Raw genomic sequence first — 24,486 nt, 5'->3', positions numbered from 1 at the left:
TAGTGTGAAAGTCTAAGATTACCAGTAGTGGATTTAAAACTGGCTTTGCCACTTACTAGCTGTGTGACCTTGGACGGATTACTTAATCTCTTTCTGTCTCATTTCCTCATCTGTAAAATGGGGTTAACAATAGAATATACCTTACAGGACTGTTATGAAGATAAGATAAAGCACTTTATGAGTATTTGTTGGATAAAAAAAGTAAACTAAATGGAATTTCAAAGATAATTAAAGAATGGGGTACAAGTAACATTTGAAGAAATAATGGCTAAGAATTTTTATGAATGATGAAAGATACCAATTAGAAATATTCTGCAGCCTACCCATACCCTAGGTCTTTCAGTAGTTTGTTTTGGTTTTTGTTTTGAGACGGAGTCTCGCTCTGTTGCTCACTCTGGAGTGCAGTGGCCCAATCTGGGCTCACTGCAGCCTCCGTCTCCCAAGGTCAAGTGATCTTTCTGCCTCAGTCCCCTGAGTAACTGGGACCACAGGCATGTGCTACCATGCCTGGCTAATTTTTATGTTTGTGTGTATTTTTTGTATTTTTAGTAGAGGTGGGGTTTCACTATGTTGGTCAGGCTGGTCTTAAACTCTTGACCTCAAGTGATCCACCCGCCTTGGCCTCCCAGAGTGCTGGGATTACAGGCATGAGCCACCATGCCTGGCCGTCTTTAGTTTGTTTTCTAATAACACAGTTTTATCTCCTAACCACCTCTTTCTCAGAATTACACTAAAAAGATAGAAAAACAGGGAGGAGAAACGATAAGCAACATAGAGGATCAGCCCATGAAATCCAGTAGCCTACTAAGAGGAATTCCAGAAACAACAGAGAACATGGAGGAGGGAAAGTGTCGTAAAGTTGAGAGAGAAAAATGTTCATGTCAAAAGAGTCCACAAATTACGAAGTAGGATGAATGAAAATGGCCCATATAAGATTATAATAGCTACTAAGAAGAAGTGGGTCACTGCAATAGAATGACAACACTAACATCAGAATTTCATTTTCAAAATACTTAGATGTTAAAAGACAGCAAAACAAAGCTTTCAGTATTTTGAGGAAAATTATTTTGAACCCAAGATTCTGTATCTAGCCAAATTCTTAATCAAATTTGAAGGTAAAATGTTGGTTTCTGAAGTGTGAAGATTTAGAAAAATTATTTTTCATACCCTTTCTTGGAGACATTTGCCAGTACAATGAAGATCAAGATCAAGATCAAGAAAGAAGATAGGTAGTTCAAGAAATGGTGAAACTAATCTGTAAACCAATGTAAAGAAAATCTAGAAAGAAACAGTTAATTGTTGAACTTTAAGAAAAATGTCTTAGGTAGACAAGAATTCCAGACAATTAGATAACATGAGTAATAAACTGGAAAAGATTATGTCTGTGATAAAGAAGACATATTTATATGTCTCCCTACAAGAAAAAATAAGGACAATGAAATTCCAGGAAAAAATAGTTCTCTGCTGGTGGAATGTAAGAAAGGAGAATTCATCTGAACCAGCAAGAGTCTCCTAGGAGTGGCACAGTGGCCATAGGAGGAAACTATAACTGTGCTCTACTATACTAAAACTGTAACTATGCAGAGGAAATAGAGTTTTAGTAGCTTTTCCGACTCTTCAGTGGTTGATCTTTACATTGTCATAATGAAAACTTCTTACTGATTTTCAAGTTTTAGAATCACCGTAGCAAAATGCAACAGATACAATTATGTTTACTGAACTAAACGTAAATGTTATCAATATTTACAAATGCTAAATCAAGGTTTAATATAAGTTGGGAGGTAGAAGGAAATTGTAGAAATAGTAGTGTCCTTATAAACAGATTATACAAGAGAAACTGTTGGGATTGTGGGAATAAAAAAATAAGAGATTTAAATATTATTTAAAGTGACAAAAAATACTCAATAGAAGAACTGAAGATAAACATATTACTACCAAAATTTCCAGACAAATAGGGAAAGGGAAGCATGATGATTAGTGAGCTTTTCATCTGTCATCACAAAGAGCGAATAATGTCTAAACTCTGAATTCAGAAATACTAGTAGATAATGCCTAAAGCTGATAAATTAATAAACACAAGTGTAAGCACATTATTTAGCAGTATGGAGGTAACCACTGAAGAAACTGAACAAAGAGGTTGAATTGATAGTTGAAGATCAGATTGTTTACAACATTGTGCTAAGATATTGCCTGTCTTTGGTTACTGCAACTGTCAATCTTAGATTTCTATGGGTAATCTCGCCCAATATGTTTCACTTTCTAACCATACAGCACAATATTTAAAGCAGCCAAATTCTAATCTTTTTTGCCATGCTATCTAGGTGAAAAAAGAAACAGACAAAATTAAGGAAGATATCCTTACCGATGAAGATGAAAAAACAAAAGGGCTGTGGGATTCCATTAAAAGGTAATTACTAATGAATATTTTAATACATCACTAGATTGATCCAGAAGTCTAGTATGTGGAAGTTCCACAGGTAGTGAAAATTTAAGTAAGGCAAAGGTCCTCTAATCTAGGAGGGATAAGATAAATACATAAATGTTACTACTGTCAACAAGATAGGAAACTAGAGCTATAAGACAGATGAAAATAAAATACTATACAAACCAATGGAGAAAAATTATATATCCACTTACAAGGAACCTCGGGAAATACTCCTTGAAGAAGTATGTGGCAAAGATCTGTTTTAAAGGACAGACAGGATTTCAAAAGTTAAAGATTGAGTGAAGGCAGTTACATGAAGACAAAATGATTGTGTATATTCCTCAAAGAAAAGAAAGTAGCCTAGCTAGCTGCAACTTGAAAATAATAGGGACTGTTTATGTTAGATTGATACCTATACTGTTTTATTGTTAGTTTAAAAAGGAACACAGGCCAGGCGTGGTGGCTCACACCTGTAATCCTAGCACTTTGAGAGGTGATGGCAGGAGGATTGCTTGAGCCCAGGAGTTCAAGACTAGCCTGGGCAACATAGCGAGACCCTGTATCTACAAAAAATTTTAAAATTAGCCGGTCATGGTGGCATATATCTGTAGTTCCAGTTACTCAGAAGACAGGTGGGAGGATTGCTTGAGTCTGGGAGGTCAAAGCTGCAGTAAGTCAAGACTGCAACACTGCACTCCAGCCTGGGTGACAGAGTGAGACCCTGTCTCGAAAAAGAAACATACATAAGGAATATATTGGCTCAGATATCTAAAGAATCCAGGAGTACACCTGGTGTTGGCCACTGGGTGATGTGTGTGGAAACAGTCTTTCTCCATCTTTTAGGTCTACTGTTTCTATGTCTCCTCCATTTTAAGATAGACTTTTAAAAGTAAAAGTTTACTGTTTCCAGTGGAAGGAAGTTGCCTCTTTCCAAACAGTACCAATAAAAGTTCCAAGGCTGACTCATGGGTCCAACTATAGCTGTGTGTCCCAAACTGAACTGATTTCTGTGACTCTGATAACCAAGCATGAGTCATATGCCTACTTCTAGAACTGGTGGGAAGCCCTGTCCCACCTAAACCTCGTAGAATGAGATGGGAGGAGGAATGATTCCCCCCAAAATGCCAGGTTGTTACTAGAAGGGGAACAGATGTTAGGTGAGCAAAAACAAAAGCTGTCTCCTGTAGATGCGTATTGTAAAGAACTTTGAATGTCCATTTTACAGATTGGAACCTAATATGAGCTATTATGGCAAACCGTTAATCATTTTGATCAAAGATAAGAAATAGAAATGTTAGCCAAAATAGATTCAACAACTTAAATATATTTGGTTATACTAGTCAAAAGCACTTCCATCATGTTGGATTTTGCCCAGTTTAAGCCTCTTTTTCTATAGTTGACTCCTTGTTTGGTAAGAAAAATCATGTTACTGTACAGTGTGTGCTTTGAACAAGTTACTGATAGAGAAAGGATCAAGTCCACTCATTGAAATGATTTGGAGGGTAGGTATGTTTGACAGGGGATAATGGAATAGAATCTGAGCAATTTTAAGAGTATCTGTCTAAGAGCTTCCATTAAAATTAGAAGATATAGATAAGAATGATTAAGGATAACTGTTCAATTATGGTATAGCCACTTGCTATATAAAAAGGATACCAAAAACAAAATGCTTTGTTAGAAACAGAGATGGTAAGTTTTTGGGACGTTAACTGCTCCAGATACATAGTATTGTGTGTCTTATGATGCTTTGGGTTTTTTCATCTTAGTTTTAGTCCTAACTTAGAATGATTATTTTTTCTTGCCACTGAATCAACTTCTTTTCTTATTTGGGAGATTACAAGATTTGAAAAATACTTCTGTCGTAACGATTTATATTTTGCAAAATACCTTTGATGGTGATTTTAAGTTGTTTACCAAATTTGATTCATTCTAAATATCTGTTTATATAAAAGTATTTTAAAATAAATGTTTAGGAAGAAAAAGATGAATTTATACATTATGAATACTGTAAATAAAAGATTCAGTCATTTTTATATATGAAATGGGCCTATACAAAAATGAAATGGAGCTGGTCTAGCTCCAAAAATGTAATGAAAATGACAGCTGGGCCCAGATGATGCTACCATGATGTAAACCAGTGAGTAGACATGGCTCCCTAGTGCTTTCTTTGTCATGGAAGTCACCCAGAGTACCAAGAGGGTACTCCACACCCTGCGTGGAGGAGAAATTCTGCTTGGTCAGAGGAGCTCCAAATTGTAGATGGTTTAAAAATATTTTAGCCTGGGTGAGCCCCATCAGCAGCACTCACACACCTACCCTGTTACCACATAAATTCTTGCTGTGCCGTAGTTCCACACTTATGCATTCTGTTCCTTCCCTCATTGGCCTGTTTAAAGTTTCAGTACACTAGATATGGCCATGTCAAGCTGTAATTCATTCTTAGTTCTGAAAACAACCTTTGGCAACTCACAAAAATTCAAAAATACCAGCCCATTCACCTAGAGACAATATAATTATATTCCACATTACAAATTTTAAAAACTCATAAAGCTTCAAATGACATTGTCAAATATTTTAATATTAGTTTGTAAATATTATAGTGTGTTTATAGCTTAACTATTTTGAAATACATTTCTATATTTATTGCTTATATTTAGTATTTAGGCATACAATGTTTCCATATGTATAAGAAATGTCGATTACTTTTTTATTCCAAGTTTCACAGTAAGCTTGCATAAAGAAGACAAAAAGGAAAAAGATGTCCTAAACATTTTTTCAGTTGCTTCTGGTTATTTATATGAACGTTTTTTAAGGTAGGTATATTTTTTAACCTTATATTTTGAAAAAGAAATACTTACATGGTTCAAATTTCAAAAAAAAATAAAGGAATATACACTGGGCAAAAAAACTCCCACCTCTGTTTCCCTGATACTCAGTTCCTTTTCTCACAGGAAACCCATAGTATTATTTTTATACCCTGCTAAGGAGATACACACACACACACACACACACACACACACGTAAATATATATGTGTGTATATTTATTTATTTATTTCAGTTTTTTAAGTCCTTTTACCCAAATAGTAAAGAACATACTACTTTACACCTTGCTTTTTTTTTTTTACTTAAAATTATGAGGTAAGTATATATAAATATGAAATTTTATGAGTTTGGCTTGATTTGGAATATTGGTTTTCTTCAAGGCTAGCAAATAGACATTTTGGATAGGTAAGTATGTATATGTACACACACACACACACACACACACGATATATATATATATATATTTACAGTACTTTATATATACAATATTTACTATATATATATATATATATATATATAATTTACTATAGTAAATTATCCTTTTCCAGTGAAGAAAACCTTGTTTTATAAAAAGGAAGGGAATGAGGGGAGAAATGCATATTGCAAAGTACAAAAGGCTATTTTTAAACAGTTTATATAGAAAGGTCACAGAGAATAACTCAAAAATATTTGAATTATAGCACTGATACATTAAAATGGAACTTCAGATTCATTTGTATCCTTTCCATTTGGAGGTTTAGGTTAGCAAACCAAATGACCCATCCAGTGAATTTGTCAATATAGATAGATCATTCAGCTCTTCAGGGTTTGTAGACTTAATATTAATCACACAGTCATAGACAACTGCACTCACATGAAGCTACCATGATGTATATGTATTCATCCTTACACATTACATACTTGATATACCATATTTTAGTTTATCTCTTCACATTTCATTGTGAAAACCTTCTAATTTATAGCTTCAATTATTTAAAAGCCTTTAAAAGACCTATGTAACAAACCTGTATGTTCTGCACATGTATCCCAGAACTTAAAGTAAAATTTTAAAAATTAAAATTAAATTTTAAAAAACACTTCAAGGTTAAAAAATACATATGAACTCCTGTTACTGTTAATGTATATTGGGTTTAATATTCTTTTATACAGAATTATGATGCTTTCTGTTTTGCGTAACACCAAAACACCAGTGAAATTCTGGTTGCTAAAAAATTATCTCTCACCGACATTTAAAGTAAGTACATAGCTTTTATTGTAGAATGGTTAATGTTTGAATAGTAAATTATTTGTATCATTGTAAGTTTATGTGACATTTCTCTTTTCAGAATGAGCTTTTTGAAAAAATGGTATTTAGTATTTTTATGTAGCTTAAGAAAAATTCTGTGCAATTTTTATTTAGAGATGTTCAAAGAGAGGACAGTAGAAGACTATATTTTTAAGTAAAATCAAAATCAGAATGACTAGTAGTTTTTCATGATAATGAGTAATTCAATACAATTTGGCAATGGAAAATATATACAGATTTTCAATTAAAAGAAATGGCTTCTGTCATTTTTGCAAAGATAGGCCGAAACAGTAGTAGTATCAAGAAAATACAAAGACTATACCTATACCATGGAAAATAGTTTTACAGTACTGAAACGAAAAAGCTCTTTCATCTGTGTAGTGCATTGATTGCTGGGCACCATGATCTGAGGCATTTTATATTTAGAAGATTTCAGGTGATCAACAGCTATTACCCTTTACTCAGCCCTATACTCCTGCTACAAAGTATACTGTGTTTCTTCCTATTCTCCCTACAGCATAATCAAATTCCATGAACTTTAGTGTCTCCACAGCAATTTGGTGTCTCATTCAACAGCATTTCAAATGAGTTTTTTTTTTTCTAGACCAAAAGCAGTGGGACAGAAGTAAAACTAGCCAAGCATGCTTTTATTCCTTAATATTTCTAGGCATGATGCCGAGTGTTTAACTGACGTTACTCAATTGTTTTTCATAACAATCCCACGTGATAAGAAAACCAAGATTCAAAAGTTACGTAACTAGCCTGCACAGTTGAGAGATACCTGAGACCACTTTTAGATTCAGTAACTTACTATAAGGATTTATATAACTCCAAAAAACAGCTGTGCTCACAGTTACAGTTTTTATAGCAAAAGGACACAAATAAAATCAGCAAAAGGAGGAGATGCTTAGGGTAGGGTCTAGGGAGACCAGACACAAAGTTAACAATTGTCCTCTCCCAGTAGAATCTCCTCGCAGTGGATAGCACTTATTTCTTCCAGCAACAGTGTGTGAGGGTACTCATGGAGTACTGCCAACCAGGGAAGCTCATTCAAACTTTGGGGTGCAGAGTTTTTATTGAGGGTCAGCTGTATGGACTTGGCTAACAGCCTGCATGGCTAACCTTAGCCTCTAACCCCTTCAGATGTTGAACTGATGCTTTGTGGCCCAAGGTCCTCACTACAAATAACATCATTAGCATACAATATCTAGTGTGGTCCAAGATCTGCAGGTAAACGTAGACATTCTTACTAGTCAGGAAATTCCAAGGGTAGAGGATATTTCCTGGGAGATAGGGTGAAGGGCTAGGGTAGAGGATATTTCCTGGGAGATAGGGTGAAGGGCTAGGGTAGAGGATATTTCCTGGGAGATAGGGTGAAGGGCCATACCTTTCTTTGAGCAAGAATCATCCTTTATAGCATAGGCCTGAGATGAAACAGCTAATTAGAAACACAGCTGAGATTTGAACCCAGGCATTCAGACCTCAGGTGCTTAACCTTATGTAACAGCCCATTTGCCCTCCACCACCAACAGTGTCTCCTCCTATGCTCATTTGACAGTAGAAAAAAAAAATAAAAAAAAAAAACAGAAAAAGAACCCATAAATATAGATAAGAAGTTATACTATTTTTCTACTAATTTTTAACATGTTTTCCTAGTAGTCAGACACTGAATAAGGGAGTATTTAACCCAAATAAACTGAGATAGAAAAATCTAAAGATTCTCTTAGCAGGAAAAGATATTATTCACCAGAACAACAGTGCTATGTCTGGATTAGAAAGTCTTGTTCCACTGCATGGCCAAAAGAAATACTGTATCTGAAGTAGTATTTTCCTTCTTTTTGTGATGTGTTTCTTTCTTAAGAAATTTTTCTTTTGAAAACTTCTTAGTGAAATATAACATACACTCAGAAAAGTGCACAAATCATGAAATTTAGCTTTGGATTTTTACAAACTCAAACATCTGTGTAAACCAGCAGCCAGATACAGAAGCCGCTAGCTACCAGTTTAGAAAAGTCATACCTCCTCTCTTCATTCAAATATTTGCTAAAATTATACATTAAACTTAGGCATAATTCTTTTCTGACAGCACTATGCCAACTATAATTCTCTCCCTTTTAATTTTTCTTCATAGCACTTTTTTCTGTAGATAACAATAATTTATTTCTACCTACTTCCTCTAAAATATAAGCCTAATGAAGGTCATAATTTGTATTTCTTTTGTTCACTAATGTACCCTTAGATCCTAGAACAGTGCCTGTTTCAGTGAATATTTGAACACATATTTAATGAAGAAAAAATATTCTTTTTATTTAACTGAATGTTTTATTTTATTTTGAAACCAAAACAATGACTCCTGGCAGCTGTTGTACCCCTAATTTCAAGATTTCACAGATGAAATTGGTGCTTCTTGCATTAAAAAAAAAGTATTTTAAATCTACATTGTTCTTGCAAAGTCAGAGAAAAAAATTAAACATATAACCAGAAACTATTTTCAAGTAAGAATCAAGTGGTAAAACACAAATTCTATATTTATTAATTCATCTTTTCCAATTCCTTTTTCATTCTCTCTCTCAATATTTGAGCTCTTGAACTAAATTTAGCCCACAGTATATTTCATTAACTGCTTCTGCTTTAAAAAGGGAATAAGCTACTTCTAATCCTGTAAGATACTGAGTCAGATATGAAATATTCAGACCATAATCACTACTTTGTATTTTTAATCCTTGAATTAAATAATGATATATCTCAAACATGAAGCTCCTGTATAGAATCTAATTTATCAGCTTAGAACTTATTTTGTGTTTTTTGTATCCTCTCTTCATCTTTACATCTCTGACCAACCAACCTGTTGACACATACATGAACTATTTGATATGTAGGTGTTCCAAGATCCAGAGGCTTTTTTTTAAGTCAGTTTTCTCAAGTCAGATGTTAACAATAAAAGTATGGGAACATTTATCTTCCATTAATAAGTTTGTTAAATAATATAGTGCACTTATTTTTAGTGACATTAAATTATATCGTTTTATTTATACTTGTCTTTTCATATTTGTTAGCATTTTAATGTCTCTCATTAATAAGTATGTTATAGAAGTAGTATTTAGACATCTTGCCTATTCGTTTATAACAATTTATAGGAAACTTTACCTTTTTAATGTTATTTTTTTCTCTAAACCAAAACTACTTTCTCTTGAACATATTGGTTGATTTTGCGTGTGTGTTTTTAGGAAGTAATTCCTCACATGGCTAAAGAGTATGGATTCCGATATGAACTAGTTCAATATAGGTGGCCCCGTTGGCTTCGTCAACAGAGTGAAAGACAAAGGATTATTTGGGGTTACAAAATTCTTTTCCTTGATGTTCTTTTCCCACTAGCAGTGGACAAAATCATTTTTGTTGATGCTGACCAGGTAATAAGATTAACTACTATTTTTAGTAATACACAAACATTTTTTACACTTCTGTCAATATAGAAATTAATTCATGTTGCTCATGTTTATTATCTTCATTACAGTGCTTAAGATATGGTTGTGATATATAAGCAAAGTATCTTTAAAAACAAAAAGTCAGAATTCCAGGGGAAAATTGAAGGTATTGTAAGAAGTACCATTTATTATTTCGGACATGGAAGTTTTCTCTCCTAAGTAGTAGTTTTTTACGTTTGAGAACTAAAACAGATACTTATATTAGTCATAGTAAGAGTAGTTAAATGAATTCCTGTAAATTATGAGCTGATATTTGTTTAAAATTAGGAATTTCTTCTTGCTAGAAAAGCTAGCAGTTACATACAACTCATTCTTCCACCTTCAACAGCATTCTTTCTCATTCAACCAATAACCAAATTCTCATCACTCTTTCACTTAAGGAAAAGAGCATTTTAAATTTGGCCAACTTATGCCTGTAGTCTCAGCACTTTTGGAGGCTGAGGTGGGGAGGAAAGTTTGAGCCCAGGAATTAGAGGTCACAGTGAGATATAATCATGCCACTGCACTCCAGCCTGCGTGACAGAGTGAGACCCTGTCTCTAAAAATAAAAGCAAATAAATTTGGCCAAAAACAACAAAAAAACAAACCCAAGGCCCTCTGCTTTCAAAATTTATATGTCCAAAAATTATGACTTTTCCTTTTTCCCTCCTTGCATTGCTTTTGAATCATTAGTGGGGAAAAAAAAATTGAAAATACACAGAATTTCTACGAAAAAAGTAATATGTAAATGAAAATATAAATTAAATGGTTAAGTTAGAATTTATGTGGAACAAAAAGTATATTTTCAAGTCCTTTTTAGAATGTACTCATATTCTAAACTATTATTATTTTTGTACTCTATTCCAAATTGATAAATATGAAACATTACAATGAAAACTAAGAAGATAGCATTTCTAAACACACTTTTTTTTTTTTTAAGAGACAGGGTCTCACTCTGTCATCCAGGCTGGAGTGCAGTGGCACAGTCATAGCTTGCTGTAGCCTGAGACTCCTGCGTTCGAGCCATCCTCCCACCTCAGCATCCTAGGAGCTGGAACTCCACATGCACACCACCACGCCTGGCTATTTTTTTTTTTTTGTACAGACAGGGTCTCACTGTGTTGCCCAGGCTGGTCTCAAACTTCTGGCCTCAAGAAGTCCTCCCATCTGAGCCCCACACATAATATCTAATATGATTCTTTCTCCTACCTTTCTTTCAATGTGTACACTAATATTGTTCTAGAAGGCTTGAGTGAATTAAAAAATAACATTGATATTATTTTATTCAAGCTATTTAGAATAATTGGGAGATTTTTCTTTATGATTCAAACTTAACATTTGCCGATATACAATAATGGAGATTTGGCATGGAATGATTTTGTTATTTATACATTGAGAAACTAAGAGCTCTGCACTTATATAATATTTAACCCCTTCCCCAAATGTCTGATTCGTAAAATGACTTGTTTATAAAGGACATAACAAAATATTCTTGTTGATGAGTAAGACCACTGTCTTAAAGACTAGGAATATAAATTTTAGTTTGCTTTTAACCTGTAAGGACAAGAGGAATAAATGTTAAATTCAGTAAATTCATATTACATGAAAGCACTGTGAGGAAAATACAGCTCTTTGGATTTCTGTAGTAGAGTAATAATGATTGGAGATTCCCATAAAAAAGGGCTTATGTTATTTTATAGTCATTATCAGACAGTCTATTTTAATTATTTAGATTGTGAGACATGATCTAAAAGAACTTCGAGATTTCGATCTGGATGGAGCTCCTTATGGGTATACTCCATTTTGTGATAGCCGCAGGGAAATGGATGGATATCGTTTCTGGAAAACAGGATACTGGGCATCACATCTTTTAAGACGGAAATACCATATCAGGTAAGAAAAGTCAGACCCTTACCATTTAGTAAATAAATAATGTATTCAATTACAAGTTTCAGTTTTCTTAAAAATTACACAATAAAAGCAACCAATTACATAGTGTTCATTTCATGCCAGTCACTCTTGTAAGCCTTTACGTATATTAAGTCATAAAATCTTTATGACACTCTTTTGAGATACTGTTATTGTCTCCATTTTGTAGATGTGGAAACTGAGGCATACAGCATTTATGTAATTTGCCCAGGCTTACCCTGCTAGTATATAACTGAGCTAGGAGTTAAACCCAAGTAATTTGGCTCCTAACTACTCCAGAAGATTTAAACTTGGTTTGTGAAATAAAATTAAGATTATATCTTCAAAGCCTCGTGGCCTTTTGTAAGGCCATGAGTTTCATGACAACTTGGAAAAGCTTGGGGTGACCCTAAAAGATTATGGGTTCTACCAAAATTAAAACAAACTTAAAACTCCTGGGAAACAGTATTAGATATTAGGAGCAAGTTTATGAAAGGATTAATTGTTATTAGATCCTAGGATATCTGTAGTTAATACCGTCACTGTAGACATTCATTGGAGGAAAGTAAAACTAAAGCTACATAAACAACATAGGCTATCAAGAAGTAATTCATTTTTGCAGTGCTTTATATGTAGTGGATCTCAAGAAGTTCAGGAGAATTGGAGCAGGTGACAGGCTCAGGAGCCAGTACCAAGCTCTCAGTCAAGATCCAAACAGTCTTTCAAACCTAGATCAGGTAAGTAAAATGTTAACAGAATAATTTTGAGTGTGTGTACATAGACTGTTCCAACTCTGTGCTCATAAACTTTAAAGTCTTATATTTTGAGCTTTTTTCTCAATTTACAGCTGTTTATGTAATTATCTATTGGATATCTCTACTTATACATAATTTTTTCACCTCAAGCTCAACATTTTCAAAACTAATAGTATTTTATCCTCACTTTTCCATTCTCAAACCTCTTCTTTCTACTTTATGCCCTGTTTTAGTTACCCTCTGTATTAGTCCATTCTCACTGCTAATAAAGATATACCCAAGACTGGGTAATTTATAAAGGAAAGAGGTTTAATTGACTCACAGTTCTGCATGGCTGGGGAGGCCTCAGAAAACTTACAATCATGGCAGAAGGGGAAGCAAACACGTCCTTCTTCACATGGTGGCAGGAGAGAGAATGAGTGCCCAGTGAAGGGGGAAGCCCCTCTTAAAACCATCAGATCTCATGAGAACCCACTCACTGTCAAGAGAACAGGATGGGGGAAACCACCCCCATGAGTCAATTATCTCTACCTGGTCCCTCCCACAACAGGTGGGAATTATGGGAATTACCATTTATGATGAGATTTAGGTGGGGACACAGCCAAACCATATCACCCTCTTTTTTCTTACTCTCTTCTGTCATTGTGTAAACATGCTCAACTCTCTCTCTCTCTGATCTTTAAGACAAACTCCCTTCATCCAGTGCACCCCCACCCTGATATTGCCTTAACATTTTCTTTCACCTCACAAGCACTATTTTCCTAATATCCTATCAATTTCCTCATTATTGCATCTGAAACATTTTAGATAATTTAAGCAGAAGCAAGACTCTATAGTCTTTTAGCAGAAGCGAAAGACTCTTTTTTCTTATTTTTATCACAACCATGCATGTTTATTCATTCATTCATCTGTTGAATACCTGCTGTGTGCCAGATATTCTCCTAAGACTTCAGACATCAGAAAACAAAAACAAGACTTCTTTAGCTCATATTTTCATTCTAGTAGAAAAATAAAATTTAAAAATAATATTTAAAGATAAATGTTTTGGAGAAAAAACACATGAAAGCATGATAGAGAGTTCAGAATAGTGAATAGGGGCTGCTGGGGCTTCCAGGTATAAATTGGGTGGCCATATGTCCTTATGAAGATGACTTTTGAGTGAATTTTAGATGGAGGCATAAAAGCTGACGCAGATGCAGGCCAAAGAGAATATCTGATGCAAATGTCCCAAGGTAGGAGTGGGCCTTCCATGTTTGAGGAATAGCAAGAAAGTCAGTATGGTTGGGATAAAGATGGGGGGAATAAAGTAAAAATGAAGGAAAACAGTTAACAGAGGCTCCAGATAATGTAGAAAGCTTAGTCCCTTTGTTTATCTAGTAAGTGGGAATTATATGTCAAAATATGAATGAGTTATTCAAGACCACACTGGTAAGGAATTGATTTTTTTAATCATTCTTGAAAATTGGGAGATCTTCAAATATATATGTGTTTACATATAAAATAGGGTCTCTTCACTATTGCCAGTTAGTAGAAAACTGACTTAGGGTCCTCAATAACCCTCAATAACATGCCAGATTTCAATTATGAATATATTTTTGGTAGTTCTTAATAATTTTACCAATGTATTTATAAGGAATTCTTAGTCTTACATATGAATGAAAGTCTATGAAGTTGCCTGTTATCTGCCTATGGACAACTGAAGAAAGGATTCATTTTTCAAGCAGTTCAGGAACTGTCCGAGGTGTTCTCCCAGTACTACATTACCACATTTTGGGGATGATTGTCCTTACTCAAATGTAGTTTGGCTCCCACTCCCTCCAATCCACTTAACATTTCTCAGTAAAATCAAAATATCTTTTTTCTTAGCTAAAAATGTGTAGTGAGCACTTCTTGTTTGTTTTTATGTGCCTCTTTGCAGCATGGATGTTTTCATCCTCTCCTTTCTTAACACTCTCTTTACTCTCTATTGGCTTCCATGTCAGACCTTGCTCGTTCTTCTTTGACATCCCTGGCTTTCCCACCACAATTTTATTGGTGAACTACTTTTTCTCTACTTTTCCTTTAAATGTTGCTATTCTCTACATCTCTGCCTTGACCCACTTCTCACTCCATACCATCTCTAGTGGCAGTCTTGCAGCCAATCATGGTTTCAATTTATATCTTTCTGTTAATAGTTCCCAAATGTTATCTCTGGCTCTTAGCTTTCCCTTGAATTCCCAACTCCTATATTAACTCCACTGGCATTGCCACATTAATGCCTAAAACTTATCTCAAATTAAAAAGTCAAGAACTCAAGTTCTGTTCCTCTTCCACCATTCCCTCCATCAGCAAATACCACTTAGCTGCCTGTTACAGGTTGGATTACTCAGGAAGCCACCTAATTCTAACATGGAAATTAGGAAGTTTATTAGGAAGTACTCTCAGGACCAACAACTGTGGAGGAACGAAGGAAATGGAATTGGGGAAACTTTACAAATTCAATTAAGACCTCAGTTGACTGACCCCACAGGGAGCTCTGAAGCTGAGATGGTCCTTCATAGTTTTCACAGGTTTGGGCAAGTCTTTATTCCTTCATAGCAACCAGTCATTGGATATGGGCTGCCCCAGGTAAGGGGGTGACCTTGGGTGTGACAACTGTTTTCCTGGTCTAATACGATATTATATAGAATCCTTTGTCAGTAGATAACTATAAATCCTTGGGTAATGGTGCTAAGTTTCTGTGAGCAAGAAAGGCAAACCCATACATAGAATATGTGTATAGGTCAATCCAGAAGAATCTATATAAAGGACATCTAGTGTAGCCAAATTACCATCAAACAGCTGATTGGTCTTTGCAAAGTATAAGTGCTATATTAGAAGCTCAGTGTTTACGTCTGCTGTTGGCAGCTCTAAGAGCTAGATGAGCCTGGGTAAGTAGGAGCTCATGCGGTTGGGCCTGTACATAGTCTCCATCTCTGCCAGCATGTCTACTCCATTCATGTGCCCATTGTGTCATTGGAGTAGCCTATGATCAAGGCTACCAGACTTCCACAAACCACATAATTTTGACTGCCTAGTTATTTAGTGCTGATTCTGTGTTGAATGCTTTCTGGTGGCTGTTTAACATGAAGTATCCAAAGATCCTGACAGTTTATGCCACTCCCATAGGCTCATCCAGAAGCCTCTACCCCAGAATTTCTTGCCCTTAATCTTCCTATCTTTCTATTTCTTGGCCTCTGACCAATTGGTCAAGCCATTCACCACTTCTTATGAATATACTCCAAGTATAGACTACGTTTCTTTCTACATTCATGTACCTCATTATTCAGTTTGTACAGAAAAAAAGTAGCCTATGGTTGGAATATATTCATAAGCAGCTAAAATAGTTCTTAGAAATAAATTTATAGCACTAAGAACTTCCTTTAGAAAAGAAAAAAGGTCTCAACCTCATCTTCTACCTAGAAACTAGGGAAAAAAGAACAGTTAAAACCAAAGTAAGGTCTTGGCTAATGCAATAAGACAAGAAAAGGAAATAAAAGGTATACAAATTGGGAAGGAAGAAATAAAACTGCCTTTATTTGCAAATGCCTAGACAATCCAAAAAAATGACCAAAAAAACCCAAAAAACAGTGTACCAATAAGGGATTATAGCAAGGTCAAAGGTTAATATATAATTAATATATAAAAGTATAAATTAATATATAAAAGATTAATATATAAAAGTTAGTCATTTTTACTACGTTTCAGGTACTGTGCTTACTACCTGGGTGACAAAATAATTTGTACACTAAACCTCCATGACATTCAATTTACCTATATAGCAAACTTGCACATGTACCCCTGAACCAAAAATAAAAGTTTAATTAATTAACCTGGAGCAAAAGACTGATTACAAAGTCTGTGGGCTTAGATCAGGTGTCTGAAATAAAGAATAAGTATAATGAAAGTTATTTATAAAAAATTAAATGCTATTTTGCATAAGATAATTTTTTTTTTTTTGAGACAGAGTCTCACTCTGTCACCCAGGCTGGAGTGCAGTGGTGCTATCTCGGCTCACTGCAAGCTCTGCCTCCTGGGTTCATGCCATTCTCCTGCCTCAGCCTCCTGAGTAGCTGGGACTACAGGCGCCCGCCACCACGCCCAGCTAACTTTTTGTATTTTTTAGTAGAGACTGGGTTTCACCATGTTAGCCAGGATGGTCTCGATCTCCTGAATTCGTGATCCGCCTGCCTCGGCCTCCCAAAGTGCTGGGATTATAGGCATGAGCCACCGCACCTGGCCTTAAGATAAATTTTTTTAAGTATATTAATATTATTCCCTTATGTTTATAATATACATTTTTAGGGTTGTATTTTGTTTTTAATAATATCGTTTGTGTAGGGATCTTTGCCTGATACAGATTTAAGAATATAATCTATATGACAAAGAAAAAGTCATTTTTCTGTATTCCAACAATAAACAAGTGGAATTTAAAATTAAAAACACAGAATCATTTAAATTAGCACCAAAATAATATTTAAGTATAAATCTAATAAATGTTTCTCTACATGAGGAAAACTGTAAAATTCTAATGAAAGAAATTCAAGAACACTGAAATACATGAAGAGGTATTCCCTGTTTATGGATAGGAGGACTAAATTGCTCAAGACTAAATTGATAAATTCTTCCCAGATCAATTTATAGATTCCACACAATTCCAATCAAAGTTCTAACAAGTTGTTTTATGATTGTCAACCTACTGATTTTAAAGTTTATATAGAAAAGGAAAAGACCTGGAATAACCAACACAATATTGAAAAAGAAGAAAGTCAGAAGACTAGCAATACCAGACTTATTTCACTGTAAAGCTATAGTAATCAAGAAAGTATGTTGGCAAAAGAATAGAAAAATAGATCAATGGAACAATAGAGAGCCCAGAAATAAACCCACATAAATATAGTCACCCAATCTATGACAGAGGAACAAAAATAGAGCAAAGATAGTATTTTCAACAAATGCCACTGGAACAACTGAACATCTCATAAGAAAAAAATGAATCTAGACACAGATCTTACACCCTTCAGAAAAATTAACTCAAAATGGTTTATAGACTTGAATGTAGAACACAAAATGCAAAACTCCTGGAAGATAATATAGGAGAAAACCTAGATGGCCTTGGGTATGTCAATGACTTTTTAGATATAACACCAAAGTCATGATCCATGAAAGTAATAATTGATAAGCTGGACTTCACTGAAATTAAAAACTTCTGCTCTGCAAAAGACAATAACACGAGAAAGAAAAGTTTTTTTGGCAAAAATAATTTTTTAAAAGATGCATCTGATAAAGGAGTGTTATCCAAAAAAATGCAAAGAACTCTAAAGACTCAACAATCAGAAAACAAACCAAATTTAGAAATGGACCAAAGACCTTAACAGACACGTCACCAAAGAACATATACAGATGACATATAAGCATATGAGCAGATGCTCCACATCATATATCATAAGGGATACACAAATTAAACAACAGTAAGATACCACCACACACCTATTAGGAAGGCCAAAATCCAGAATACTGACACCACCAAAGGCTAGTGAAGATGTGGAGCAAGAGGAACTTGCGTTCATTGCTGAGAAGAGTACAAAATGATATAGTCACTTTGGAAGACAATTTGACAGTTTCTTACAAAACTAAACAAACTCTTACCATACGATTTAGCCATTGTAATTTTTGGAATTTACTCAAAGTGAAAACTTATGGCTACATAAAAACCTGCACATAGATATTTATAACACCTTTATTTATAATTGCCAAAATATGCAGCCAACCAAGATGTCTTTTAGTAGGTGAATCGGTAAAGAAACGCATACATCCAGACCATGGAATATTATTCAGAGTTAAAAAGAAATGAGCTATTAAGCCATGAAAACACAAGGAAGAACTTTAAATGTATAATAACTAAGTGAAAGAAGCCAATCTGAAAAGATTACATACTGTATTATTCTAACTATATGACATTCTGGAAAAAGCAAAACTATGGAGACAGTATAAAGATAAGTGGTTGTCAGAGTTTGATGGCAGGGAGGGGGCAAGTGATGAATATGGTGGAGCACAGAGAATTTTTAGGCAGGGAAAATATATAGTGGTAGATACATGTCATTATACAGTTGTCCAAACCCGTAGAATGTACAACACCAAGAAAGAAGCCTAATGTAAACTGTAGACTTTGAATGAGTATAATGCGTGAATGTAGGTTCATGTGTTGTAACAAACATATCACTTCGGTGGGGGGTGTTGATAATAGGGGAGTAGGTAATGCATGTGTGGGAACAGTGAGTATATGGGAAATCTCTGTGCCTTCCTCTTAATTTGGCTGTGAACCTAATAACTGCTCTAAAAAAATAAAATTTTTAATTTAGAAAAAATTAAATAGAAAAAAGGAATAATTAAGGTTAGAATGGAAATCAGTAAAATGAAAAAAAGAAAAGAAAGATGCATTTTTGTAGATTTTTAAAAATGAAACCAAAGCTGGTTCTTTGAGAAAATCAACAAAACCGATGAACCTCTATCTAGACTGATCAGAAAAAAAAAGGTAAAAGACACAAATTACCAATATAGAAATGTGAGACATGACAGCACACAGATTCTACAGATACTGAAAGAATAATCAAGGGCCTATTAGAATCAACTTCCTGGTAATACATTCAACAACTTTGATGAAACGGCCAAATTATTTAAAAGACACAAACCACCAAAAGTCAGAACATGAATAACCCTGTATCAGTTGAAGAAATGTAATTTGTAATTTAAATCCCCAGGCCCAGATAGCTTCAGTAGTGAATTCTATCAAACTTCAAAGAAAGAAATAATACCAGTTTTACACAAACTCTTCCAGAAAATTGAAAAGAAGGGAATATTTTTCAACTCATTCTATGAGGCAGCATTCCCTTGACATCAAGACCAAAGATATTATAAGAAAGGAAAATTATAGACAAGCATTTCTTAAGAAAAGTTGTAAAAATTGTTAACAAAGTTTTAAGTAATCAAATTTAGTAATATATAAAAAGGATCTTATATCATGAATCATCACCACATGAACTTTATCCCAGGAATGCAAGATTGATTCAGTATTAGAAAATCAATGTAACTCACTATAGTAAAGACTAAAATACATATCCATATATATGCATGATCAGCTAAATATATGCAAAAGAGCATTTGATATATTCCACTATCCATTCCTGATTTAAAACTCTCAGCACACTAGAACTGGAAGAGAACTTCCTCATCCTGATAAAGGGCATCTGTGAAAAACCTACAGCTAACATCATACTTAATAATCAAAGACTGAATGCTTTCTCCCTAAGATCAGAAACACAGCAAGGATATCCACTCTTACCTTTCCTATTCAGTATTGCACTAGACAGATACCTAGTACAGCAAGGCAAGAAAAAAAATAAAAGGCATCCAGATAGGCAAGGAATAAGTAAAACTGGCTGTCTTGGACGGGTAAGGGGGACAATCAATGTGATCATCTAGGTAGAAAACCTCATGTAATCTACCAAAAAGCTAGAACTAATAACTGCATTTCACAAAGTTGCAAAATACAAAATCACTATGAAAACCCAATTCTATTTCTATATACTAGCAATAACAATTGAAAATTGAAATTAAATATCCATTTCTGTGGCATTTTAAAAATGAAAAACTTAGTGGTCAGACTTAAGACTTACAGATTGAAACCTACAAAACTGCTGAGAGAGATTAAAAATCAGCTGAATATTTAGAGAGATATACCTTGTTCACGGTTGGAAGATTGGATATTGCTAAGATGTGGTTTCTCCCCAAATTAATCACTAGATTTAATGCAATTCCAATAAAAACATTACTCTCTATTTTCCTATATTTATTAGGCTTTCTTGTACAAATTAATGAAGTTGATTCTAAAATTCAAATGGAATGCCGTAGACCTAAAATCGCCAAAACAGGCCAGGCGTGGTGGCTCACGCCTGTAATCCCAGCACTTTGGGAGGCCTAGGCACTTGAGGTCAGGAGTTGAAGACCAGCCTGGCCAACATGGTGAAACTCTGTCTCTACTAAAAATATAGAAAATTAGCTGGGCATGGTGGCGGGCACCTGTAATCCCAGCTACTTGGGAGGCTGAGGCAGGAGAATCACTTGAACCCAGGAGGTGGAGGTTACAGTGAGCCGAGATCATGCCATTGCACTCCAGCCTGGGCGACAAGAACAAAACTCTGTCTCAAAAAAATAAATACATTGGTTTTAGTTTGTACATTTAAGTCTTTAAATAGAGATTTAAATGTGTTTAGAGATTTTAATATGTCTATTTAAATAGACATTTAAATGGGAAATGTCTATTTAAATAGACATTTAAATATGAAATATGCCTATGTAAATAGACATTATATGTATTTACTAGCCATTGATACGTCTTCTGTGATACACAAATGTCCAATAAACACATGAAAAGAGCTCAATGCCATTGTCATTAGGAATAGCAAATCAAAACCACAATGAGATACCACTTCATACTCGCTATGATAGCTACAAAAAAAAAGATCGACAATAACAAGAGTGGACAAGGATATGGAGAAAAATGGAACCATGATACGCTCCTATTTGGAATGTAGAATAGTGTACCAAGTTCAAAAACAGTTTGACAGGTCATCAAAATGTTAAACAGAGTTAACATATGACCCAGCAGTTCCACTCCTAGATACATACCCAAGAGAGTTGAAAACGTGTCGAAACAAAAATTTATACAAATGTTTATAGAAGCATTGTTTATAACAGCTGGAAAATGGAAACAACCCATCGGTTGACAAATGAATAAGCCAAATGTTGTAAATTTATAAAATGGAATGTTTTCGGCTGTAAAAAGGATTGAAGTACTGAAATATGTCACAGCATGGATGGACCTTGACAACATTGTGCTGACAGAAGCCAGACACAAAATCCTTATAATGTATAATTTTACTTATGTGATATGTCCAGACTAAACAAACTCATAGAGACAAAGTAGATTATTAGGTACATGGAGGTTAGGGGAGAATATGAGGACAGTGTGTGAAATAATCAGCTAAAGATCTGCTAAGTGACAAGAGAGTAGACCCATGTATATAATTGACAGAATTAAGGTTCCCCTAGGATTTATATTCATGAGGTTAAAATGAAAAAACGGTCAGCATGGGGGCTATGTGTGTGTGTGTGTGTGTGTGTGTGTGTCCTGTACTCATGGAACTCAGCCATGTTGAGTTCCATGAGAACAGGTACAGAGATTGAGGTTTAATCAGGACTATGACTTTGTCAAGAAAGTACAACTAAGAGAAGAATAAGACAGTTGAGAGTATATTCAAAAGAATAACTATATAGGGGTGAATAAATCAAGGAATGAGGGACAGTGAAATCATGGTAGAATCAGTTGATTGGAGGTTCCAAGGAATCAAAGGATATTGATATCAGAGTACTCAGTGGAGTGAGCCAAAAATCAAGAGGTGGTCAGAGAGTGGCACCATGAAATTGAAAGTATAGAAGACTTGGTCTAGTATATAACCATTTGAGTTAGTAGCTTAGATAATATGATAGGCCAGGTTATTTAAGGAAGGGATTCCAAGGAACTAAGGATGTCAGAAGGAACAGTTACGGTTTTTCTTTCTTTGATTAACAGACTTTATTTTTTTAGAGCAGTCTTAGGTTTACAAAAAAAAAATGAGCAGAAAGTATAGGTAATTTTCTATTTCTGGGCTCTTTACTGTGTTCCATTGATGTATTTGTCTCTTATTTTTCCAATACCACACTGTTTCGATTACTGTAACTTTATAGTAAGACTTCAAGTCTGGTACTGTTAGCCCTCTGACTTTATTCTTCAATATTGTGTTGGATATTCTGGATCTTTTCCTTTTTCCCTAAACTTTAGAATCAGTTGGTCAATCTCCACAAAATAACTTGCTAAGCCTTTGATTGAGATTGTGTTAAGTCTATAGATAAATCTGGGAAGAATTGATATCTTGACTATGGAGTCTTCCTATGTGCGAACATAGAATATCTCTTCATATATTTCAGTGTTCTTTGATTTCTTTCCTCAGAATTTTGTAGTTTTCATTTTGTTGAGGAACATATTTTATTAGATTTATATTTAAGTATTTCTCTTTTTTGGTGCTAATGTAAATGGTGTGTTTTCTTAAATTTCAAATTATGTTTGTTCATTGCTGGTATATAGAAAAGCAGTTGACTTTTGTATATTAACTTTGTATCTTGTAACATTGCTAAAATTGCTTATCAGTTCCAGAAGTTTTTTCCCTTGATTCTTGGGATTTTCTGCATAAACAATCCTGTTATCACAAACAATGACAGGTTTTTTTCCCTTCCCAATCTATATACATTTTCCTTGTCTTATTGCATTTGCTAGGACTTTCAGTGTGATGTTTAATAGGGGTGTTGAGAGAAGAACCTTAAAATTGTGAATCTTGGAGCTTATGTAGGAAAACCAGCACAAGTACCCTTCATACTCTTGGAGAGAGAGGAACATGCCTTTGCTCTTGAATATAAGCAGATCTTCTCTAGAGAAAGGAAGGGAAGGACTCTACCCCTGGAATATAAACAAATATCTCTGGGGAAGATTTGTCTGATTCTCTCCAAAGGTCTCTAACTTACTAGGCTAGTTTGCCAGTCAAACATCCATTAGCCCAGATGCCAGCAATCTTTACTTAGAGAGCTCTGAGCATACAGAAATGGGAAAATATTCATGGATCATTGTTTCCAATGGGGAGATGAAAGTTCACCTCAGAATCCAGAGAGCATGGTGGTGACAGATATGAACAGTAATTGCAGGCATAATGTGAGCAATAGAGGCAGATAGCGGTAGTGAGGCTGTCCATTGTGGGGACTATTGAATGGTAGGTTTCTATGCCTCCCTCTTCATCCTTGTTCCCAGGGGTAGAGTCTAGGAGAGATGTAGGTATATTCCAGTGCATGGATTCATTCATGACCCAAGATGATTGGATCACCTTAGGTATTTTAAGCTTAAAAGTGTAGAGAAATCTCAGATTTGCATATGTTTTATGATCTGTTTACAGTCTAACTGATGTCTTACTTCATTCAGCTTCTTTCCTTCTGACTCTAAATTTCATATGATTTCTATGATTAAATCACGTTTTTCTGTAGGATCTCCCCAATAATATGATTTACCAAGTTGCCATTAAGTCTCTTCCTCAAGACTGGCTGTGGTGTGAAACCTGGTGTGATGATGAATCCAAACAAAGAGCCAAAACAATTGATCTGGTGAGTGTCTTTGTTTTCATTTGTATGTAGGCAGATACGGAAATGTTTAAATAGAAATATTTTCTTCCTGTTTTACAAAGGGAGTGGCATACCTATTAATTCACTTCTTCTGCTGTTCAGTCTATTACACATTTACTTAGGTTGGCAAGTATAGGGCTATTTTGGGGGCCCCCAAGACCACCCTGAGGTTTGATGATTCACTAAGGAGATTCATAAGATGCAAAATATAATCATATTCGTGGCTGTGATTTATCACAGTGAAAGGATATAAAGCAAAGTCAGTAAAGGGAAAAGGCACATGGGGCAGAGAGAAAATCATGTGCAAGACTCCAATAGTCCTTTCTCTGTGATGTCACACGGGACAAGCTTCATTCCTCAAGCAATAAGAGATTCCACAACCAGTGTGAAGTATTACCTACTAAGGACATTTATTAGAAACCCCTGTGTCCAGGGGTTTTACTGGGGGCTGGTGACCATATAGCACTGTCTGCCTGAGACACACCTAAATTTCCGGCACTCAGAAGGAAAGCAAGTGTTTAGCATAAACACCTTTGCACAGATAA

The 24,486-nt window shown here is 34.9% G+C and overlaps 1 protein-coding gene across 5 annotated transcripts in view; it reads left to right on the top strand.

The window, feature by feature from the left end:
* UGGT2 (UDP-glucose glycoprotein glucosyltransferase 2) overlaps positions 1 to 24,486 on the top strand; it is a 233,570-nt gene that overhangs the window by 164,293 nt on the left and 44,791 nt on the right. For 4 of the 5 annotated variants that reach the window (XM_058438019.1, XM_058438016.1, XM_058438017.1 and 1 more), the window contains 7 exons: positions 2,322 to 2,407; positions 5,143 to 5,238; positions 6,399 to 6,483; positions 9,762 to 9,944; positions 11,731 to 11,891; positions 12,529 to 12,643; positions 23,807 to 23,923. In XM_058438019.1, coding sequence (XP_058294002.1) covers positions 2,322 to 2,407; positions 5,143 to 5,238; positions 6,399 to 6,483; positions 9,762 to 9,944; positions 11,731 to 11,891; positions 12,529 to 12,643; positions 23,807 to 23,923 — 843 coding nt within the window. Of the gene's footprint in view, positions 1 to 2,321; positions 2,408 to 5,142; positions 5,239 to 6,398; positions 6,484 to 9,761; positions 9,945 to 11,730; positions 11,892 to 12,528; positions 12,644 to 23,806; positions 23,924 to 24,486 lie in introns of those variants that run through there. The other variant, XM_032151125.2, reaches the window with a different exon arrangement.

The sequence above is a fragment of the Hylobates moloch genome, unplaced genomic scaffold, assembly GCF_009828535.3.
Source record: "Hylobates moloch isolate HMO894 unplaced genomic scaffold, HMol_V3 SCAFFOLD_4, whole genome shotgun sequence".
Classification (NCBI taxonomy): Eukaryota; Metazoa; Chordata; class Mammalia; order Primates; family Hylobatidae; genus Hylobates; species Hylobates moloch.
The sequence above is the reverse complement of the archived record's forward strand: the minus strand, read 5'-3'. Positions and strand labels throughout refer to the sequence as shown.